This window comes from Ictidomys tridecemlineatus, chromosome 5, assembly GCF_052094955.1.
Source record: "Ictidomys tridecemlineatus isolate mIctTri1 chromosome 5, mIctTri1.hap1, whole genome shotgun sequence".
Taxonomy (NCBI): domain Eukaryota; kingdom Metazoa; phylum Chordata; class Mammalia; order Rodentia; family Sciuridae; genus Ictidomys; species Ictidomys tridecemlineatus.
This window is the reverse complement of record NC_135481.1, coordinates 175,880,459-175,902,235: the sequence shown is the minus strand read 5'-3', so window position 1 is coordinate 175,902,235 and position 21,777 is coordinate 175,880,459. Positions and strand designations below refer to the sequence as shown.

General features: G+C 52.3%; 2 protein-coding genes across 4 annotated transcripts in view; both read right to left on the bottom strand.

Annotated features, from left to right (window-relative positions):
- Ccm2l (CCM2 like scaffold protein) overlaps positions 1-9,065 on the bottom strand; it is a 33,779-nt gene extending 24,714 nt beyond the window's left edge. For 2 of the 3 annotated variants that reach the window (XM_021723246.3, XM_040274359.2), the window contains exons 1-5: positions 8,953-9,046; positions 5,772-5,939; positions 3,386-3,469; positions 3,099-3,282; positions 1,788-2,248 (exon numbers count right to left, since the gene is read on the bottom strand). In XM_021723246.3, the coding sequence (XP_021578921.1) occupies positions 1,788-2,248; positions 3,099-3,282; positions 3,386-3,469; positions 5,772-5,939; positions 8,953-8,982 (927 nt within the window). In that variant the 5' untranslated portion in view covers positions 8,983-9,046. Of the gene's footprint in view, positions 1-1,787; positions 2,249-3,098; positions 3,283-3,385; positions 3,470-5,771; positions 5,940-8,952 lie in introns of all 3 variants that reach the window. The other variant, XM_005320587.5, reaches the window with a different exon arrangement.
- A 5,703-nt stretch (positions 9,066-14,768) lies between these two features.
- The window catches only part of Xkr7 (XK related 7), a 28,600-nt gene continuing 21,591 nt past the window's right edge, over positions 14,769-21,777 (bottom strand). Inside the window, exon 3 of the mRNA XM_005320586.3 lies at positions 14,769-21,421. Within this exon, the coding sequence (XP_005320643.3) occupies positions 20,466-21,421 (956 nt within the window). The 3' untranslated portion in view covers positions 14,769-20,465. The remainder of the gene's footprint in view (positions 21,422-21,777) is intronic.

The window sequence follows — 21,777 nt, the reverse complement described above, 5'->3', positions numbered from 1 at the left end:
TCTCTATGAATGCCATCTGCTTATTTCCTTCCTAGTCCCCACGCAAGGTATAATGTAAGATGCATTAATTTATTCATTCAACCAATTGGTATTTAATGTGCACTTATTATGTGCCAGGCATGGTTCTAGGTGTCAGGGGTACCACAGAGAGCCACCCAGAACACACAGGTCTCTTACACTCTACAAGGAGGTCAGTCTGGCTAGAGTGGAATAAAGTGTGGAGGTGGTGGGAGTAGAAAGAGGTGAGGCCAGAGAGGGGCTGGGGGTCATGGCTGGAGCTTGGATGCCCTTATAAGCAATTGTAAGGATGCTGGCTTTTACTCTGAGTGAAAGAAGGAGCCACTGGAAGATTCAGAGCAGTGATATGATGTGACTTCTGTGTTAACAGGACTGCTCTGATTCTGTAGGGGAACAGACTATAAGAAAGGGCTGAGCCAGCAAAGGGATGACATCATGATTCCAGTGACAGAAGATAGCATGTGGGCCTGAGTGGGGACAATGGAAGATGCAGAAGTGGGTTTTGGCCATATTTGAAAAATAGGGTCAATAGGATTTATTGACAAAGCACATAGGGTGTGGGTGTGTGCGAAAGGGAGTGGAGGGAGGGAGAGAAAGAGAAGCCAAGGACCACGGTAAGGTTTCCGCCTGAGCAACAGAAGGATGAAGCTGCCAGTCACCAAGACAGGGAGGTCAAGGAGCCTCAGGTTTGGGGGAGGAGATCCAAAGCACAGGTTTGGATGCATTAGGCTTGAGATGGTCATTAGACCTTGGAATGGAGAGACTGAATAAAGATTTGGTGACAGATGAAATTACGGGAGTCCCAGTGTTTTAAACGTCACGAGACCAGGTGGGCGTGATGGTGCATGCCTGCAATCCCAGCTACTTGGGAGTCAGAGGCAGAGGATGGCAAGTTCAAGGCCAACTTTGGCAACTTAGCAGGAAACTGTCTTAAAATAAAAGTTAAAAGGGCTGGGGTTGTGGCTCAGGGGTAGAGCGCTTGCCTAGCATACATGAGGCAATGGGTTGGATCCTCAGCACCACATAAAGTAAAGTAAAAATAAAGACATTATGTCCACCTTAAAAAAAAAGTTAAAAAAAGAAAAGAAAACTGGAGAGGCAGTCTGTGGTGGAGCTCTTGAATACCGTGTGTGAGGCCCTGGGTTTAACTCCCAGTACTGCCAACATACGGACATACACACATGCTGTGGGACTACAGATGACCTAGAAATGAGTGTAGCCAAGGGATGAAGATCCAGGATAATGCTTGAGGCACTCTAACTTTCAGAGATTGCAGAGAAGAGGAACCAGCTCTGGAGAAGGAGCCAGGGAGGCAGAGGAAAACCAGAATGTGTAGAGCTAGACCCAAGTGAGTGTCTCAAGGGGAGGGAATCTTGTTGTGTGTAGATTCCTATATTATTTGCCACTAAATATTGCCTTGAAATTTAAATGCTAATGCCATCTCCCGTCTGCCTAGGTCTGGCACTCCGCTCCTGCTGATCTTAGTGTCCTCGTGATTGTGACTGTGGTGGTGCTGACATTGAACGTAATGTAGCAGAAGCTGGGCTTGAGGAGGGGGTTACTCTCAAGTGTATTGGCCATTTTGATTTCCTCCCATTGTGGGACCCAGGGAGATGTGTCCCAGAGGGCATAGGGTGGGAGTCATGGGCACACCTAAGTCCTCGGTGGGGCTGAAGGAAGGAAAAGGCAGACCCCAGGAACTGGTGAAAGGGGCGGGGTGGGCGGGTACAGTGTTCCCCAGGAAGGGTACTAGGTGTCCTCGGGCTCACCCTGTTAGCCACAGCCAGGATGACAAGGTTGCAGTAGGCGTCGGGGCTGGGGTCCTGAGGGTCCAGCGGGTTGGGACCTGGGTGGCGCCGTTCCCAGCTGCCCCCGCCGCTGCCCGCCTGCCTCCGCTCCCAGCTGCCGCCGGGCTTGCCCGCGCCGCCGCCGCCGCCCGTGTGTCGCCGCTCCCAGCTGCCGCTGAACGTCTGCCGCCGCTCCCAGCTGCCGGACGCCCGCGGCCCTGCGCGCTGGCGCTCCAGGCTGCCTCCGCCGCCGCCCCCCGCCCGAGCCTCGGCGCTCGCGCCCCCGCCCCACGCCATCCGCCAGTCCAGGCTGCAGATGGTGTGGCGCCGCTCCGCGGTGCCCACCCGCCGCTTCTCGGGCGCTGCGCCCGGCGGGCCCGGGTCACGCCCCGCACCACCCGGGCTAGCGTCCACGCCGGCCGGCACCGGGTCCACGCCCAGACCTAGGAGAAGCCGGGGGTGGTCAGCTGCAGAAGATCGCAGCCAAGGGGCCCCTCCCGAAGCCACCTGGAGGACCTCTCCAGCCGCTCTGGAGTCGGGCGCCCCTGGCCCAAGGCCCGCCCTGACCACCCGCTGTGCAGCTCTTCACCTCACTCAGCGCTTACTTTCGCGCCAGGCGCGCGGCCTGACTCCTCCCTGGTTTTGACTCCACCCCCGGCCTCGGGGTGGTGGCCCAGCCGCTCCTACCCTCCTCACCCCACCCCAATGCCCTGGCCTCTGATCTGCCCTCTGACTTGAGGGTGGTGGTCAAGTTTACCCTGCCTCTATGCTATGTCCTTAATTCTGACCACGTCCCAGTTTTAACGCCGCCTCCGCCCCCTGCGACCTGAGTTCCGAGTTCTCGGGTCTCCTCAACCCCGCCCTGGCCCCGCCCTAGTGGTCGGACTGTAGCCGGGGACCCCGTGCGTGGCCCCGCCCTCAGGCCTGGAGGCTCCCCTAACCCGCGGGTCAGATCTAGCGGTCACCCTGCCCTTCTTCACTCGCTTTAATTTAGGGCCCTTCCCTGGCCTCAGGTTTCCGACTTCTCCATCCTTCCACTGCTGCACCCCTTGCCATCAGGAAAGCAGTCAGGCTCACTGTCACTCAACCTCGGGCTCAGTCTACTTGAACGGGGTCTCTTCCGCCTGCCGCTAGTCTCAGGGTATTGTGATCAGGCCTTTTCCATAACCCCCTCTCCCGGCCTCAAGCCCCAGCCCTGCCGCAGGTCACGCCCATTCCCAAGACTAGAGGTTAGGCCCTTTCTCTCTCTGCTCTCCTCTCGGTCCTCCCGCGGCAGGGTTCTGCATGCTGTACCGGTCTTAAGCACTAGCAGGTGCAGCGCGTCGTCCTGTAGGTAGGAAGCGGCGGCGATCTCGTGCGTCGGAATGCGCAGAATGAGCTCCTCATTGTCGCGCCAGGTGAGCAGCAGGCAGCGGGCAGACAGGCTCAAGATGCTGTCCTGCTCCGCCGTTGTCTTCAGCGGCAGCTCCTTCAGCTGCTGCAGGGATGGTCGGATGGCCTAAGTCCCCGGAGCAGGGAGGGTGGAGAGGGAGAAGGGACCCTGAGGGAGACCCTGCCCTTCTTCTTCCCCAGAGCCTCACCCTGGCGGTGTCCAGCAGCTGCAGGAGTTCATCCCTGCTGGAGGGGTTCAGTGAGGAAGTCACCCAGGTGAGGTGGCCCAGGAACTAGATGGGGAATGGAGTAGGAGAGGGCACAGAGAGGTCACTCTGAAGCCTTGGTGGACCCTGGCCTCCTTACTGACACAGTGAAGATAGGCTGAGATAGAAATATCTAAAATAATAATAACCCAATAATAAACTTCACTGAACCCATAATAAAAGCCAGGCACAGTTCTGAGTGCTTTATGGTTCACTCATTCATCCTCAAGAAGGATGAAACTGCACAGCAAGGCTAAAAATCCTGCCCAGAGGACACTTATCTAGCATGTATAAGGCCCTGGGTTCAAGCCCCAGCATCCTGAAAAGGTGGGGGGGGGAGACATAAAAAAAAAAAAAGAAAAGAAAAGCCTACCCAGGTTTATACAGCTACAAGGGGCAAGACTGGACTCCACATGCCTGAGCCCACACTCTCAAATGCTAGTTGATACCGCCTTAACACCTGGTCATTTAGCTATAAGGTTTCATGAAGAAGCAAAAGTCATTACTATAGCTTTGTTTATTTGGCCAGGGAACCCAGGGGCTCTCCTATGAAACACTCTACCCCTGAACTACATCCTTGGCCTCCACTGTTATAGCTTGAAAGAACTGACTCCTGTGAATTTCCTTATAGCCTGAGTGGCTGCCTCCACCTCCAGCATCATTGCCAAATAGGCCACAAATTACTTGTCCTTTTAGGATTCCTTTATAAAACTCAAATGAAAAGAAAAGAAGGTGTCGAATTAGTATATCATTTTGTCCCAAAAATTATGCACTACCTTGGCATAGCAGTGCATGCCTGAAATCCTAAGTACTTAGCAGGCTGAGGCAGAAGAATCATAAATTTGAGGACAGTCTGAACAATTTAGCAAATTTTAAAATAATAAATTTTAAAAAGATCTGGGATGTAGCTCAATGGTAGAGCACCCCAAGACTTGATCTCCAGCACCACATAAACACAACAAAAGAAACAAAAACCATCAAAATAAAAAATAAAAAGGGCTGGGCTCTAGCTCAGTGGTAGAGTGGCCCTGGGGTCAATATCCAGTACCCTGTCCCTCAAAAAAAGAAAGAAAAATGATGCTTCAAATCAGCATATTAATTTTCATTCTGTTTTTGGTACTGGGGATTGAACCCAGGGGTGCTTAACCACTGAGCCACATCCCAGTCCTTTTTACTATTTTATTAGAGACAGGGTCTTGCTGAGTTGCTAAGTGCCTTGCTTAGTTGCTGAAGCTGGCTTTGAACTCACAATCCTCCTGTCTCAGCTTCCCAAACTGCTGGGATTTCAGGCATGTGCCACCAGTTGGGCCAAGCTTCTCCATTCATTCTTTATTTTTTGTGGGGGTGTGGGTACCATGGATTGAACTCAAGGGCACTGGAGCACTGAGCCACATCCCCAGCCCTATTTTGTATTTTATTTTTAGAGACAGGGTCTCACTGAATTGCTTAGCACCTTTCTTTTGCTGAGGCTGGCTTTGAACTCGCAATCCTCCTGCTTCAGCCTCCTGAGCTGCTGGGATTACTGGTGTGTGCCACCATGCCCAGCCTCCCTCTTCTTTTTATTCTCTATGAAATTTCAGTCTCCAGTTTTTAAGTAGATTTATTGGTTAGCTTTTCCCTCTGTATAGGGTTTCCAGATAAAATACAGGGACGCTCCCATGGCACAATTGGTCAGTGTGCAGTATTTATATAGCATATAAAGTACAAAATGCCAGTTAAATTTGAATTTCATATCAACAGGAATTTTGTTTTTAGGTTTTTGGTATAGTTAGTATGTACAATATTTGGGACATGTTTATGCTAAAAAAGTATTCATTGCTTATCTGAAATTCAAATTTAACTAGGTGGCCTGTTTGCTAAATCTGCAACTCTATCCCTTTGCAGTCTTCCCCTAGCTAAATTAGGATCCCTTACTGCTCCTTCATGGTATCCCGGAAATAAAAATAAAGCTTCTAGGTAGTCAAGAGACCTTTGTGGCTTGCTCTTAACCTGGACACTATCAGAGCAACCACAAAGTCATTGTAGTAAAAGCTTATGGGAGAACAGAATTTTCAGGGCAGGGAACCCTCTCCTAGCCACTCTCCCCTGGGAATAGGTCAGGAGCTCATGTTGAGATGGGGACACGGGTGCTCAGTGAAAGGAGGTCCCTTGCTGAGGGTGCACAGCAGAACAGAGGGGTGTGGGACCCCTCTGGACCCAGAGGTCCTGTTTCCCATGAGCCACAGCTTCCCCTGTGTTGAGGTAGGCCTAGTCAGGAGCTGGTGTGGGGGACAGAAAAGGTCTCTCCTGACCCCAAGGCTGTTCCCACCCCTTCTCATCCCACACTCACCTTGACCTCTTTCTCCAGGTAGTCACACAGAAGGATCTGGGGGTCAATGAGGTAGTCGGGAGGATAAAGGGGCATTGAGTGCAGGGGCCGGCGGCTCACACTGGTCCGAAAGGCTGCACGACGTGCGGCCTTGGGGAACACCAGCCTTCGAATAGGGGACACAAAGCCCTGGGGGAGACAGAGGGAATAACAGTAAAAATAGTGATAATGGCTTTGACAATCGCTTGCCTTGTTGGCTGTTTTATTTACATGACCAAATTTAATTCTCATAAAATCTCTGTAGAAAGGGTACCCATTTTACAGATGGAGAAATGAAGCCCAGGCAGGGAGTTAACTGGTAAAGTCACCAGCTAGTAGTGATGGAACCAATATTTCACTCCAGGCAGTCCAACTCCAAAACCTCCATTCTGATCACCTAGGAAGGTATAGCCCCTGTTAGCCAGGTATAAGAAATGGGTCCAGATGGGAGCAAATACAGAAAAATAGTCGGTGTGGCCCAGTGTTAGGTGCATAGGTATGTGTTAGGCTATCCTCTGTGTTTCCTTAAAATTTAGAAATACATAAATTTAAGTCTAATTCAGAAGCACCTGTACAAAAAATGACTTAGATCAAGGTTAAAGATGTACATTCCAGGGCCCAGCACAGACTAATAAGCAAGGCACTAAGCAACTCAGTGAGACCCTGTCTCTAAATAAAATACAAAATAGGGCTGGGGATGTGGCTCAGTAGCCAAGTGCCCCTGAGTTCAATCCCCTATAGCCCCCCTGCCCCCCAGAAGAAAGTCTGAGCACTTCTCTCAAGCAGCAGTTGTCATGTGTGGTTCCTGGACCAGTGGTGGCACCTGGGCACTTGAGAGAAATGCAGGCCTCCTGTCCCCACCCCACACTGGAGGCCCAGCAATTAAAATTTAGCACGCCCTCCAGGTGATTCTGATGCATGACCCAGTGTGACATCCACACCTCAGAGCAGCCATTTCTACCCTGGCTGCAATCTGTGACCACTTGGGCAGCTTCTAAAACTTCAGGTGCCCAAGCTACACCCCAAATCATGAGAATCAGAAATTCTGGAACTGGAATCCAGACATCAGGATTTGTAAAGCGTCCCTGGGTGATTTCAGTGGGGGCCCAGCTGAAACCCAGCGAGCGTGCAGAATGCACAGTGTGGTTACTTAGATTCCACAACAAGGGTGAACAAGGACAAACAAATGATGCTCAATTCTGGTGCATGTGTTCATCCACAGATTTGCTCAGTAAGCTTCATTCATGCCAGTGTGGCTGGGCCTGCACTGGTGTTTCCCCAGCCCTGCCTCCAGGGCTTGTGATAAATGACCTAAACTCCTGAGTCTCAGACTATACTGAGTTCTGATTCAGGAGATCTGGGGTGGGGCTGAGGCTGCATTTCTAACAAGGTGCCAGCAGATGTGGGTGCTAGGGTCTGTACCCCATAGCTCCAGTAGCCAGGATCTAAGCCAGTGGTCAGAGCATGGCCCCGCAGCCAGTATCACCTGGGTGGGGGATGGGGGGGGGTGGAGGGGGCAGTTAGAAATGCAGATTCCCAGATCTCATGCCAGCCCTGTTGGATCAGAGAGCGGGGGTGAGACCCAACGATCTGCATTTTGTCAGGCTCTCCAGGTGATTCTGACACATGCCCACTCACGTTCTAGAACCTGTGTCATGGAGCCTGCATGGGGTATGTGGAAGCGCTGAGAATGAGAGCAAAATATCAGGGAGAAGGCATTCCAAGCAGAGGGCGCAGCAGGGGCGAACCCCTGGGAGCTCTGATGGCTGGGTAGGAATGATCCTAGAGGACTGTGAGCGGTCAGTGTGTGGGTCAGGGGCCTTGAGTGCCCCCTGGAGCTGCGACTTCATCCCTCATAGGTGAATGGGGTGGGGTGGGGTGGGGTGATCCTGAATGGTCCAGCCTCATCTTACATACTCCTCCTGGCTCCCCATGCGCAGCTACCTGGCCACCTCTCAGTTCTCTCTACACTACGCTCGTTCCTGCCGTACTGTTTGCACGTGCTGTTCCTCTGCACAAAACCCTCTTCCCCACTCCCTTTCTTTCTACCCATCACCTCTCAGCTCAAACTGACCAGTCAATGGCCAGGACCCTGATAGTCTGCCCCCTAGAACTGCGCATGGAGCCTTTTATGCAATTTTACGTTGATCAATCCATTGCCTTTTTAAAATTATTATTATTAATAGTTGTTTCCCCCCTGAGACTGTGAGTTTCAGGGAGGGAGCAGGGGCCTTATTTGACTTTGCTCACCTCTGTGTCCTCACCAGCCTCAGGCACAATTCATGGCACACAACAGTAAATATCTATTAAAAGAATAAACAGCTGGGCGCAGGCGCATGCCAGTGATCCCAGTGGTGGGAGGCTGAGGCAGGAGGATTGCAACTTAGCAAGGCCCTAAGCACCTTAGCAAGATCTAAGGTAAAATATAAAAAGGGTTGGGGATGTGTCTCAGTGGTTAAGCACCCCTGGGTTCAATCCCTGGTACCAAAAATAAACAACAAAACAAACAACAACAACGACACGAACCAAGACAGGACACACACGTTTGGATGCCCAGAGATTACATGGGTGTCCCTTAGAATGCCCCTGACCCAGGCTTCTTGGGGAAAGAGGGCTCTGTGCAGATGGAGGTGGCATGGGAGTTGGAATCTGAGGAGCTCCCTGAACCCCAAGAAGATGAGATACCCAGAAAAGCAGACTAGAGAAGTTCTCAGAGTCAGGAAGGGGTGAAGATGGGGTGACCCCAGGGCTGAGACCTCGGAGTTGGCCCTGGTGCAGAGATAAGGAGTGGCAGGTGTGGGTGGAACACTGCAGGGGAGCAGGTGGAGACTCGTGGAGGGCAGCTGCTAGCTCAGGACTGCCACCGCTGGGCCCTTCTGTCCAGGTTGGTCCAGGAGCAGGGGAATGGGTCTGCAGGAGGGAGCCACCAGGGAAGCACGTGCCTGGGGAGACCTTGTCCTTCGGTGCAGGGGCGGCAGAGGCCACCACAAGGGGACAAACAGGCCAGGGAGTTGAGAGCCCAGATGTCTGGTAGAAAGGGAGGTCCTGACAAATAGGAAGGAAGACTTCACCCAGGCCACTTGCCACCCCCACCTGTGGGCTCCTCCATCCCCGGCTTCAGGGACATTCCTTTACCCTGTGTCCCTCTCAAACTCCCACGTACCTTCTTCCCTTTCTTGACTTCATATTCCATGGTGACGGTCCCCTCTCCTCCTGCACCCTCCCGGCCACCCCCCTCTGCTGCCCGCTGCTTTTGTTCTTTTTCCTGCCTGGTCGGAAACTCCACCAGCGCTGCAGCTTTCCTGTCCCTCCCCTCTGCTGGGGCTGGCGCTGGAGGACACAGCCCTGGGACTCTACCCCTGAGGGGTGAGGCCCAGGCAGAAGGCCCCAGGTCTCCAGCCAGAAGGCACGCTGTTGAGGGGCTCCGCAGTTGGGTGAGCCTGGAGGAGAGTCCCCCAGATTGGAAGTCCAAGTCTGGAAAATTCTAGGTTCCAGTTCTGCTTCTGCACCTGTGTGTGACCTTCTCAAGCCAAGCCAGTTCCCCTTCACAGCCTGTTGCCTTCTCCCTTCAGAAATTGGGAGTAAGCCTCGCCCCTTCCCTGGGTGGAAAAAGAGTGAGCATGCTGTGTCCCAGCAAGTTAAGGTATAAAATAAATTGGGTTGGGGATGTGGCTCCGTGGTAAGGCACTTGCCAAGAGTGCATGGGTTCAATCCCCAGAACTGGGAAAAGAAGAAGAAGGAGAAGGAGAAGGAGAGGAATATAAACAAATTAATCTTTGGAGATGGCTGAGTTTGAACACTGGCTTTGCCACTAGGGTTATGGCCTTGGGCAATTTCCACTTCTGCCTCAGTGTTCCCATCTATACAATGGATATAACACTAGTTTGACCTCATAAGGATTAAATGCACTTAGAAGATAATAACACATGTTAAGTGTTCAATAAATACGAACCATTGGTGCTGTGAGGGTGTAACTCAGTGGCAGAGCCCTTGCCTAGCATGCATGAGACCCTGGGTTCAGTTCCCAGCACCCCTGAAATAATTAACCATTTGCTTATCTGTGGCTGGTGGACTGTTTGATTGTCTCTTAGGAGAAGCTTAGGGAAGCAAGCTCCCCACGCTGAGCAGTTTCTGTATTTCACCTCACTCCTTCCTTAGCATGTTGGGTTATCAGCATTCAGATTACACCAAGTTTAAAAACTGACGCTCAAATGCGGAGCCTGGCTCAAGAAGGTCACCTAGAGAATAAGAGGACCTGGGTCTGCTGTCTGGTTTGGACTTAAAGTCTAGTGTCTCTTGCCTGTAGAACTTATGCCCTCTTCATGCCACCCCCCAGGGCACTTGGAAAGGTTCTGAGTGGCCCGTCCTCATCTGACCGTGACACTAGGGCTCTTGAGGCCCAAGGTCCGAAACTGCTTTGCTGCATTTCCCAGGGCAGTTTACTCCTCAGCTTCCTTATCTCTCAGGTGGAACCATAACCCTGGAGGCCCTGTCCTGCTTAGTCACAGGTGTGGCAAGGAGACACAAGGCCCGGATGAGAAAGTGATTGGAAATTGTAAGATGCAGGTGTCAGCGCATGGGACTATTTTGGAAAGGATTTTTGTTCATTGGTTTGTTCAGCGTTGGAGATGGAACCCAGGGTCTCTCAGATGCTGGGCAAACTCACTACCACTGAGCCACACCCCCAGCCCCGGAAGGTTTTTGGGAAGCATGGGTGCGACCATGTCAGTATTGGTTGGAGGGAGGATCAAGACCCTCCTTCTACTGGAAAAGAAGTGGCCCAGGCTGCTTAGTCCCAGCCCTCATGGCTCTCCCTCCGGCTCCCCTACATCCTGCCAGTCACTTCCCAGCAACAGGAAATGAGATCTCCACTCCGCCTGTTAGACCAACAGGAAGAGGCCAGGATGTGCTAGCCAATCCCTGATCCTGCTCTGGACATCAAAATTGCCACTTAACCCCTTGAACCAGTCCAGAATTACCACCTTCAGAGTGGCAGCCGGCATGAAAGTTGATCTCTTGTCTTGGTACTTCCAAGACTGGCTTTTATTTTCTTTGTTTATTTCTATGTGGTGCTGAGGATTGAACCCAGTGCCTCACACGTGCTAGGTAAGCACTCTGCCACTGAGCTACAGCCCCAGCCCTCTGTGACTGGCTTCTGTAAGCCCTTTGCTCTCTGGGCCTCAGTTTCCCTGTCTATAAAATGGAACCTTATATTATCCCTGGACTAACTCCAAACATCCCCGAACTGTTGGGAATCTCAACTAGGATAAAACGGGTTTGGCCTGGCACAGTGACACAGGCCTGTCATCCTAGTGACATGGGAGACTGAGATAGGAGGATGGTAGTTCAAGACCAGCCTAAGCAACTTAGCAAGACTTTGTCTCAAAGTAACAAATAAAAAGGATTGGGGATGTAGTTCAGTGGTAGTGCACCCCTTTGTTTAATCCCAGTGCCACATAAAATAGATAAAAATTTTAAAAACCAGTGTTTTGAATTACCACTAGAAATAGAAAAGTATCTCTGTATTCCCTGTAGTACCAGCCTGGTGCTACAAACAGATGAGGTGCTTAGTAAATGTCAGTGGAAGTGGTTGGAGACAGGTGGACCTGGGTTTGAATGTAAATGACCTTGAACAAGTGACTTCATCTTTCAGAGCCTCGGAATCCTCCTATGTCAAAAACAGGGTAATGATGCCTGCCTCCGAAGATGGCTGCAGGAAGAAAAGGGGAACAGAAGCACACAATGAAAACATATATTATTAAAATTAGCTTGTGAATAAAAAACGAGATGAGCCAAACAAAGTCCCCGCTTTCAAAGACTTAACGGTGGCAGATAGGATTCATCTCCAAATGATTGGCAGAGGCTGCCTGGAGAGCCTGTGTAGAGGATTATAAAAACCAGATCTGCTCCCAGCAGGAAAAAGGGATTGATTATCAATGCCTGCCATGGGCAGGAGCTGGGACGTGGCAGCAGGTGTATGGTGCCTATGCCAACTGTGACCTGGTTAGAGAGAGAGACACCTAAGCACAGGACTCTCATCTACGGCCAGCGACGTGTTCAGGGAAGGCAGAATCAGGAGCCATTCTCCAAGATCCTGGCATCCAAGCCAAGTTCTGAAGGGTGAATGGCAGGAAGGTTACACTCCAGGCAGAGGGAACAGCTTGAGCACGCACATGGTGCCTGAGTTGTGATGATTCTGGCTTCAAGGAACAGACAATCCAACCAAAGGTGGCTCAGGCAAGAAGACAAATTTATTCTCTCTCAAGGCAAGGCGTCGGATAATGAATGCTTTCGGGGCTTTTAAATTCAGCTGCTCAATAATGGCATCAAAGTTCCTTATAGGTTCGACTTTGCCGGGGTTATGGTAATTCGTGTGTGGCCTACCCGACCTGCGTGTCGAAGCACTAACCCCCGGTACCTGAGGATGGACCAGTACTCGGAGACAGGCCTTCAAAGGGATGACTGAGTCAAAATGAAGCTGTTAGGGTAGGTCTGAATGCCACCCTTTTAAGAGTGTCCTCATCAAAGGAGATTTGGATGTACAAAGAGATGCCAGGGGCACTTGTGAACAGGGGAAAGACCGTGGGAGGACACAGGGAGAAGAGGAGGCTTAGACTTCTAACTCCAAGGACTGCAAGAAAATCGTTTTCTTGTTTGAGTCCACTTGTCTGAGAATTTTGTCGTGGCAGACCTAGCCAACGAGGACAGCTGGCAAGATGGCGGCGGCCTCCTTGGGAGCAACACAGATGTGCAGCCCCTGGGGCAAGACAGAGGGTCTCACAGGGACTCTTCTTGTGTGTCTTTTTATCATGGAAGAAAACCTTTCCCAGAGACTCTTTGAAAGATTTCTCTTAGAAACCAACGGTCCAGATGCATTAGCCAGGATATATTTTGACTGTAACAAAGACCCAAATAACAGTGGCCTAAACATGATAGAAGTTTATCTGTTCTCCAAGGCACTTGAAGGCCAGCACAGGCATGGCAGCTCCATGTGTCTGGCCCCAGTGCTTCCTTCAGTGCTGCTTTACCATCTATGGGGTGATTTTTGTTGTTGTTGTTGTTTTTAATACTGGGGATTGAACTCAGGGGCACCTAACCACGTCCCCGGCCCTTTTTGAAATTTTATTGAGAGACAGGGTCTTGCTGAGTTGCTTAGGGCCTCACTAAGTTGCTGAGGCTGGTTTATGAACTCATGATCCTCCTGCCTCAGCCTCCCGAGCCACTGGAATTACAGGCGTGCACCACCACGCTGGGCACCCATCCTGTGTTTTTATGCCACCTGCAAGCGGGCTCTCCACAAAGCTGTATTCAGCCAGTAAAGTAACCGGACAGTAGCACGAAATTTTACTGCTTCCATCTCATTAGCCAGAACTCAGTTCTAGGGGTATCCTGGCTGCAAAGAACATTGGGAAGTGTAGTCTTTTCTTCTAGGTGGCCTTGTGCCTAGCAACTTTTAGTTCCTTTATAGAAAAAGGGAAACATGGCTACAGGAGACCCTGGGCAGTCTCTGCTTCACCAGCGTCAGGCCACATGTCCCTGTCTCCGCCAATCCCTACTTAAATCAATGATTCACATACTTGGATATGCATCAGAATTATCTGAGGTTTATCAATCTGTTTGTTTGACAGACTGCTGCTCTGGCTGATTCAATAGCTCTGGAGTAAGCCCGAGAATCTGCATTTCTAACAAGTTCCCTGGTGCTACTCCTTTACACTTTGAGAACCACTGTCTTAAGCCAATCATGATTTGCCCTCTGGGTCACGTAGGGGGTTAGAGTAAACAGGCCTTGGGGGGGCTGGGATGTGGCTCAAGCGGTAGCGCGCTCGCCTAGCATGCGTGCGGCCCGGGTTCGATCCTCAGCAGCACCACATACCAACAAAGATGTTGTGTCCGCCGAGAACTAAGAAAAAATAAATAAATGTTAAAATTCTCTCTCTCTCTCTCTCTGTCCCCCTCTCTCACTTTCTCTTTAAAAAAAAAAAAAAAAAAAAAAAAAAAAAAAAAAAAAACAGGCCTTGGGTACTTGGAAGGGGGACCCTCCTAGGAAACTGAGGTTCTACCTGTGTGAAGGATGGTAAGAAAGACTGTCAGGTGGCAAACAGGGTCTCATGGAAGCAGGAAGGAGGGTGGCTTGGAAGGCCTGTGGGCCAGGCTTGGTTAGTAGGAGATGAGGCCCGAGAGGTATTTGAAGCCCAGTCTGTGAAGGTCAGCGTTAGGCAAAAATGCTGACCTTTATCCTGAAGGCACTGGGAGCCATCAGTGGTTCTATGGCAAGAAACTGCAGGATCTGATTTGTGGGAGGGTTAAAGGACTGGTTCCAGAGACTTCGTCAGACCTCCTTGCAGAACCTCCAGGAGACCTTTTGAAATATTGTCCCTGATCTATGTGTCCTTCCCCTGGTTAAAGAGATGGAAATCTGCATTTGAAATAAGCCCCCATTTCCCCAAGTGCTTCTGATGCTCTTTGAAGTTGGAGACCGGGATTAGAATGGAAACTCTGGAAGTAGGGAACTTCTCAGAGGCAAAGTCCTGTAGAAGATAAGCTCCTCTAAGGCAGGGACCATGCCCGTTCTATCTTTCTTGGTCACTCTGCCTAGAATTTTGCCCAGCACATAGGAAGTATGAACACATATTCGTGGCGTTGGGAACTTCAGCCTGGGTCCTGATTTTGTCATGGAAACATTCTGTGACCTTTAACAAGTAGAAGCCCAGCCCCCAGCCCTCCCCTTATCTATAAAATGAGTTTGGAGATAATCCCTAGGAAGTCTGGCCCAGAGATTCTGGTTGATTAAGGAAGGTTCTATTCAATCAATAGGAAAGTCTGTCAGTGCAGTGTTCTGCCCTCTCCCAGGCAAGTGCCTGTCTTCTTAAAAGGAGCCACAGGGATTGTGGCCCAAGGTAGCCTTCTTTCTTAACCCCTGTTCCTTATCTCCTTTCTGTGGCCCAGAATAGCCAAAACAATAGAACACGAACCAGCCCGTACGGAAATGACTTTTAATATCTCATGTTGCAGCAAAATTAAAAATATACAAAAAGTTTGTGGTGTACAAAAGAGTCTCAGTACAGAAGCCCCAGCTTGGGCTCCCCTCCCCCTCCTGGGGGAAGCTCAGAAGGGCGAGTGGGAGTGGGAGGATTGGGAATGGCACAGATGTAGTAACTACGGGGTGGGCAGAGGCGGCCAGGAATAGGAAACAGTGGGCAGGGTGGGGGCTGCTGAGGGAGGGAAGGAAGAACACAGAGGAGAGAGTCACCAGGATTGTGCTGATTGACAGAGGGAAATCAGTCCCTCAGGCATGGCTAGTGGTTCCTGGAGAAAAGGTAGCGGGGATCGAGCTGGGGGTATTCTGGTGGGATCCCTTCCCACATGACCTGGGTCTGGATCCACCCTGCCACCAATTTGCTGTGGGACCCTGGGAGGATCACCTCCTATCTGTGGAACTGCCCCTTCTGTAAAGAAAGTAGGATGCTGGATAATTAAGCCATTGATTCTCAACTTGGGGTCCCGGATCCTGCCTGAGGGTCTATGGAGACTGGAAAGGGCCTCCATGAGTGCTTTTGAGAATTCCGTACTAAGCGATCCAATAGGATACAGGAATTCCGCTACCCTCAACCCCTGGAAGCTAACTTGAGGCCTTGGGAGCATTTACCCACAGCCAGAAGCTCAGCTCGAGTTAATTTAATGTGGCAAAATGAATCCTTCATCAAGAAACGAATCCCCTGAACTGTGGGACCCTGGGGTGGAAACAGCATGGGGAAGCCTGGGAATGCTTCAGGGCCCTTCACTATTTGATGACTGGTTTGGAAAACCGTGGGGGTCACATGAGGCCCCTTGGAGCTGGGTGGTGTAGCCCAGTGGAGAGAGGCAGGAAGAAGGTTCCATTAGGCTGGGTTAGCTTCTGGGATTGGGGTGCTGGGGAGACGGAGGGATATTCTTTGCCCACCTGGTGCTGTTCTCTTTGTCCCTGGGTACCCTCCACTCTGAGATTATTGCAGTGCCTCTGGGCCCCCACCCCTGGCCTGGGGGACCCTGACAGAGAGTGTGCATAGAATACAGGCCAGGGTTGCTAAAGAGGGGCGCCCCCTCCTTGCCTCTAGAAGGTGAGATGGAAGAAGCCCCTCTTTCATCCCTTGGGGCTTTTTCTGCCCCCAGGGACTAGGCCAAGCTGGGCTGGGCCTTCCTCTCCCACTCCCACAATGCCTTGCTCCAGCCCTCCTCCTCCCCTTGCCTCTGCCTGTAGCAACCCAAACCCAGGAATGTCCCACCCCCCATCCCCAACCAGAATGGCACGCTACAGTCACTACCCCACCCCTGCCCCCAGCCCAGAGTCTCAGAAACCTCTCTGGCTGGGAAGAGGGACCCAGGCTGCTGCCCACAGCTGCCCGTGTGTCTTGGCACTGACTTGGTCCCTTCCATTGAGATATCACAAAGCACTTCAGGACAGACATTAACAGATCCCTCTCCCCACAAGCCCTGCCCGGAGACTGGGAAGGAAGCAGGTGCCAAGGGGGCAGTGGGTCCTGACTTTGAACCTTACTGTGCCGGGACTCTGCCCACCCCACGCAGGTCCCTCCTAACCAGGAGCCCCCACCACTGCAGAAAACTCCAGTCCCTAAGCAGCCCCCTGAGGCCCTGGAGGAACCTGTCACCCTTTTAGATGATCCTTCCCCTACTTCCCTTCCCTTACAGCGGAGAGAGCAGTTGGGTGTGCTTTGAAAGGGGTTTAGGGTTAGACTAGAGAAGCCTCAGAGGGGGCCAAGGCACCCTGATGTCACCAGAGGGGCTTCCAGACTCTGCAGGGCTCCCTGGAACCTTCTCAGAATTTGTTGCATTTTCTTCCTCCACCCCTGGGGTCAAGGACAGAACTCAGGGCCTTGGGAGTGCAGGGCAAGTGCTCTGCTGCTAAGCTAAGTCCCCAAGCCCCACACCCCCACCAACACTTTGAACCAGAGCTCTCAAACTGGTGGCCCCAGGGGCTTGGAACAGTGTTCAGTTTGACCAGCATGAGGTTTTTCAAAACCTGGAACTTTCATGCCTTCCAGCAGGGCACACCCACTATCCCATTTGCAGCAGGGGGCGGGGGGGGGGGAGTCTGGGGGGGTCCCTATCATTTAGCACCTGCAGAATTTCAGTCTCCTGGGGGCTTTGCAACTGCCAGGCAAGACTTTCCCTGAACATTTGCAGACCCTACTTGGTCCTGATCTGGAGACCTGGACATTCCTGGGGCCTTGGCCTCCCAGCCCTCTGCTGTCCCCGCCCTCGTGGGTGACATACCTCCAGGAGATACAGACTGCAGAGAGCTGGCTGAGGGGAAGACGGACTGCAGGGAGACATAGGAATGGGGCAGATGAGAAGAGGGGACCAAAAAGGACTCCCTGTTGGGGAGCCCCCTGTGGGGGAGGGTGGTGGCCTGTGTTGTTCAGCTGGGGTGACCATTACAAGGCACATCAGTGCATGGAGGTGTGACGTGGGGTGTCTGGTGCCTGGAGAGGTTTGGGGAGCAGTCATCAGCTTGTGGGGTCAGTTTAAAGTGGGAGGTCAAGAAAAGAGAGAAACAGAGGTCTGCCTTGGGAACAGGGTTTCCTGGGGTTGGCGACTGCCCAGTACTTTGGTACCCAGTGTTCTGCTCTCTTCTGTTCCTGGCAAAATTAAGGTGGACCCAACTAACTCCCACGGCACCGACTTCCTGTGCGATCTTGAGCAAGTGCCTGGCCCTTTCTGGGGCTCAACTTCTGGGACTAGAGGGTGGTTGGCTTAGGGGACCCCAAAGCTCTCTTGAGCTGTATTTCTGGAAACTTCTCTCATTTCAAAGACTCTGGAGGGGTCCTGGGAAGGACTGAACATCCAGGATAGGGTGAAGGTCAGAGAATGGGGTACAGAGGACCCAGGGAACACAGTTCTAATGGGGAAGAGAGACCAGCTGAGGTAGATTATGTCACAGAAAGGGACACAAAACAACAGCTCCAAGGAAATGAGGCCTCCCCTCTGACTCCTCTATTGCAGTGAAACAAGGAAACAGGTCAGCGGAAAGGGGACCTCAGGAAGGGAAAGATGGGATCCTAACTCCAGGGAGGGATGTATTTCAGGGGCTGAGCTAACGAGGAGAAGTGAGAGGTGCTCACAGTCTTCTCCTCAAGCCCGTTGACCATGACCTTGACCTTGCAGACAGAGACCCTGAAGAGAGGTTTTGTGGGACTAGTCTGATTCGAGGGTGGAGTTCAAGCCCTGAAAATATGGCTGTGGCTTCCCCATGAACCTCAAGCCCTGCCCGGCATTGCCAGTTCATTCCTGTTCCCTGGCTCCTGGAGTCTGAGCTGTAAAGGAGTAGGATATTTTTTTTAACTTCTCCTTCTAGAATGCTGGAGATGGGCCATTCTATACCCTGGGAGTAAAATAATTGCCAAGGGAGACCCTCACATTGCCTCGCCGAGCCTTAGTTGTCTCATCTGTAGGGCAGGCGGAGAATGGCTCTTGTAAGGATGTTGTGAGCAGAGGACGGTGTCAGGGAGACCCTGTGGGTGGAAACTCTTGGCACAATCAGCCCTGGAGAGACAGGCAGTGGGTCTTGGTCCCCATCCTCAGTGCTGTGTGTAACTGGTCATGGAGTTGGATCTCCAAAAACAGTTCTGGACAGAGGACAAGGAGAATCCATGAGCCCACCAGAACAGATCTGGGTCAGGATGGAACCCCTTATCACTCTTGCAGCTGGGTTCCTGAGGTTTCTCAGAGAAATAGGAGGAAGAAGGAAATGCATTCTTAAATGTCGGCATGAGGGATGTAGCCGCCTGTGATGCCAGGAGGGTGGGAGCCATGTATCACGGCTATGATGTGTGCTTGTGGGTGCAGTCCTGCCCTCGCTGCCTGTGGGGTCACCCTACACCCTGAATATGGCCCCTTCCCTACATCCTCAGTAAATCTATCATTACCCATTACCATCTGATGGTCCAGCCAGACCTGGGAGAGTAGCTGCCACTCTGGGCCTTAGTTTCCCCACTATAATCCCCAGGGAGGCTGAGCCTGCAAGGGCTAAACACCCCCTCTAATTTGCATAGTCTGATTCTAACACCCACTGCGGCCCCACCCTGCAGCTGAGCTTCAGATATCCTCCCAGCAAACGTGCCTTAGCTTAGCAGGCATGGGTGAGTGGGAAGGGGAGCCAGTCTCTGCCTAGAGGCTCTGTCTCCACTCCGTGGAGCTGCCTCCTTCTCTACTCCCAACCTTCTGCACCCCTTCCAGGACTAGAAGTGGCCCTGAATGAGTGATCCCATGAGTACCCCAGGATGTTCAGGCCAAGGGAATGGAACATAGGTCTTGGGGAGGTTGTCAGATTGGAGACAAAAATAAGTCAGCTTCCCAGACACCCTCCCCAGAGCGGCATCTGCAGGGTGGCTGAAATCCAGGATTCATGTCACATCCCCAGATCTACTTTTTTCTAGCTAAGAACCAGTTGGCAGCTGAAATGTTTCGGGGTTCTGAGGACAACTTCCTTTTAGAGAGATAACTGTGGACCCAGGTGGACAGGAGCCTGGAAGTCCCATAAGTACACCCAGAACATTCCATTTGCATTGGTTTCTAGAGCTCCCCATCCCTCACCATGGCAAGCACTAGAATCTTCCACAGCAGAGCATCAGGGGTCCAGTGTCCTTGCTTGTCATACATAATATATGACAGACTTCCTAGGACATTTCATCAGTTAAGTGTTCTTCTAGAACTTCTTCTGGACCTAAGCACATCTCTACAATAGTTCTTCTGCCAAATGAGCTAGATCCTCATCTATAATTGAACTCAGACAATGTATCCTCCTGAACATTTTATCTGCTGTGCTCAAGATCTTAGGAATGTTCTGGATGTTCATCTAGAGCAAAAAATGCCTCCTTGAAATATTTTCACCCAAGGTGTCAAACCTCATCCATAACACAGCCCACAACGAAGTATATTTCCCAAAGAGTCCTTCTCTGGACTTGACCCTGGACTGCAGGTTCTCCTCCCCCAGATCTTCCACCCTTCCAGGTTTATGCCAGTTTGGACCCCTTGGGGTTCTTTCCATCTCTGCACTATCAGCCCACATCCCAATTCCCCACCCACCCCTACTCCCTCCTTCAGCTGCCCTCTTGCCTAACTCCAGGCCTCAGACCCTCCAGGTACTATGCTGATCCCATCCGCAAGATGCTCCAAACTCACCCCCACCTCCCATGGCCTCCTCCATCCTTCTCAGTGATCCCCTCCCACCACAGAGGCAGCCCACTGCCATACCCCCAAGGAGCACAGGGCCTCGCCATGAACTCCAGACAGTGCCCTTCCTCTGGTAGGTTCACCAGGGGCGATGTGTGGACAATGCCAGGCAGGGGAGAGGGTGCGGGCCCCCTGCAACAGGCATGGTACGGAGGCCCCATGAAAGTGGGGCAGCTCACGCACGAGGAGTGTAGCACCAGTTGATTCCCTGGGCCCTGGTTCAGGGGAATCTAGGGAACTGGCCACAGGGCTGTAAATGGGGCCTGGGGCTGGAGTCTCCATAAGACAGCCCCCTCCCTTAAAAAGAACCCAATGATGGGGCCACTCTACCCTTGGATCAACAGATCCATGCCCCCATAGCCTGGTGGCCCTGAAATTCCTGGCTCAACACTGTAGTCGATGTGGGATCAGCCAAGTCCATTCCTTTTTGTCAGAGCAGACTGTGGCCTACACGGTTGTCTCGTACTCCAGCAGCTCTTGGGAGGTCCCCACGCTCCGGTACTGCAACCGGGGTGTGGCGGGAGAGGAGTACTCCAATGCCAGGATAGTCTTCCGGAGCCTGCGGTCAATAAAATGAGCATCCCAAGCTGGGTACTTCTTGCGAGGCAAGTCAATCCGAATGACAGGCCCCTCTGTCCGCAAGGGGCGGGCCACTGGTGTGGGAGGCAAGCCAGGCCGCACCTGGAAGACAGGTAGCGTGGGGGTCCCTGCACGCTCACCCCCCATGGAGGCCCCATCTCTCTCGGCGCCTGTAGTCCTTGGCAGGGACCGTGGGGGACTTGTGATGGCATCGGCTGGTGGGCCACAGGTCCCTGGGGTCTCAGGGCAGATGCAGCCAGGTGCCTGGGGACCCAGCATGGGTCCATTGGGGTGCAGGAGACAGTAGTAGACACACATGAAGAATATGCCCAGCGCAAAGCTGGAGGCCACCACGCAGACCAGGATGAGCGAGTGGAAGTCGTTGGAGAAGTTGCGGCTGAAGTACCAGAAGCCGGTGAGCGCGGTGTTCTCCAGCAGGACAATGCAATAGTAGAGGGTCATGCGGCGGCGGCTGCGGCCCTCCTTGACATTGAACCAGCAGAAGATGTAGATGATGCCTACCACCATGTTGTAGATGATCTCCTCCCACTTGGACATGCAGAAGTCTGTCTCCCCCTGAATGACCCAGAAGGTCATGACGCACCAGTGAGCCACGATGAAGATGCCAAAGTAGAGCTTGTAGACGCTGGCGAAGAGGGCAAAGGCCAGACTGCGAGCTGCGATGGTGAACAGGTGCCACAGTACCTGGGCCACGGCGCCCTTGTAGGACAGCGGCCGCTTGTCGTCCCTCGAGTCTCGTAGCACCTTCTGGTAGGAGGCCAGCGTCCAGGCCAGGGACACGAGGGAGGCAGAGGTGGAGAGGGCTGTGGAGAGAGGGTGGGGATGGGATGGGCTGGGTTAGGGTGGGTCTGGGTTGGGGTCCAGGGAGAAGGGGAGGGTCTGGGTCAGGAGCTGGGTTCTGAGGAGGCATAAGGGAAGCGTGAGGAAGCATGTGGTCTTTGGGTCTGCAGAAGTGTGAGAGGGTTTGGGGGGAGGTCCTCAAGAACAATGATGAGGTGAGGCGGAGCAAGAGTGGCTGGGCTGGGTATTTCTGCAGGCGTGGAGCATAAAGGGGCATCCAAGTTGGGTGATTTGGGTATCTACAAGAGTGAAGTCTAGGACTCTCGTATGGGGCTATTAGGATTCAGGGGTCTTAGTGTGGGAGGGTGGGAAATTAGGA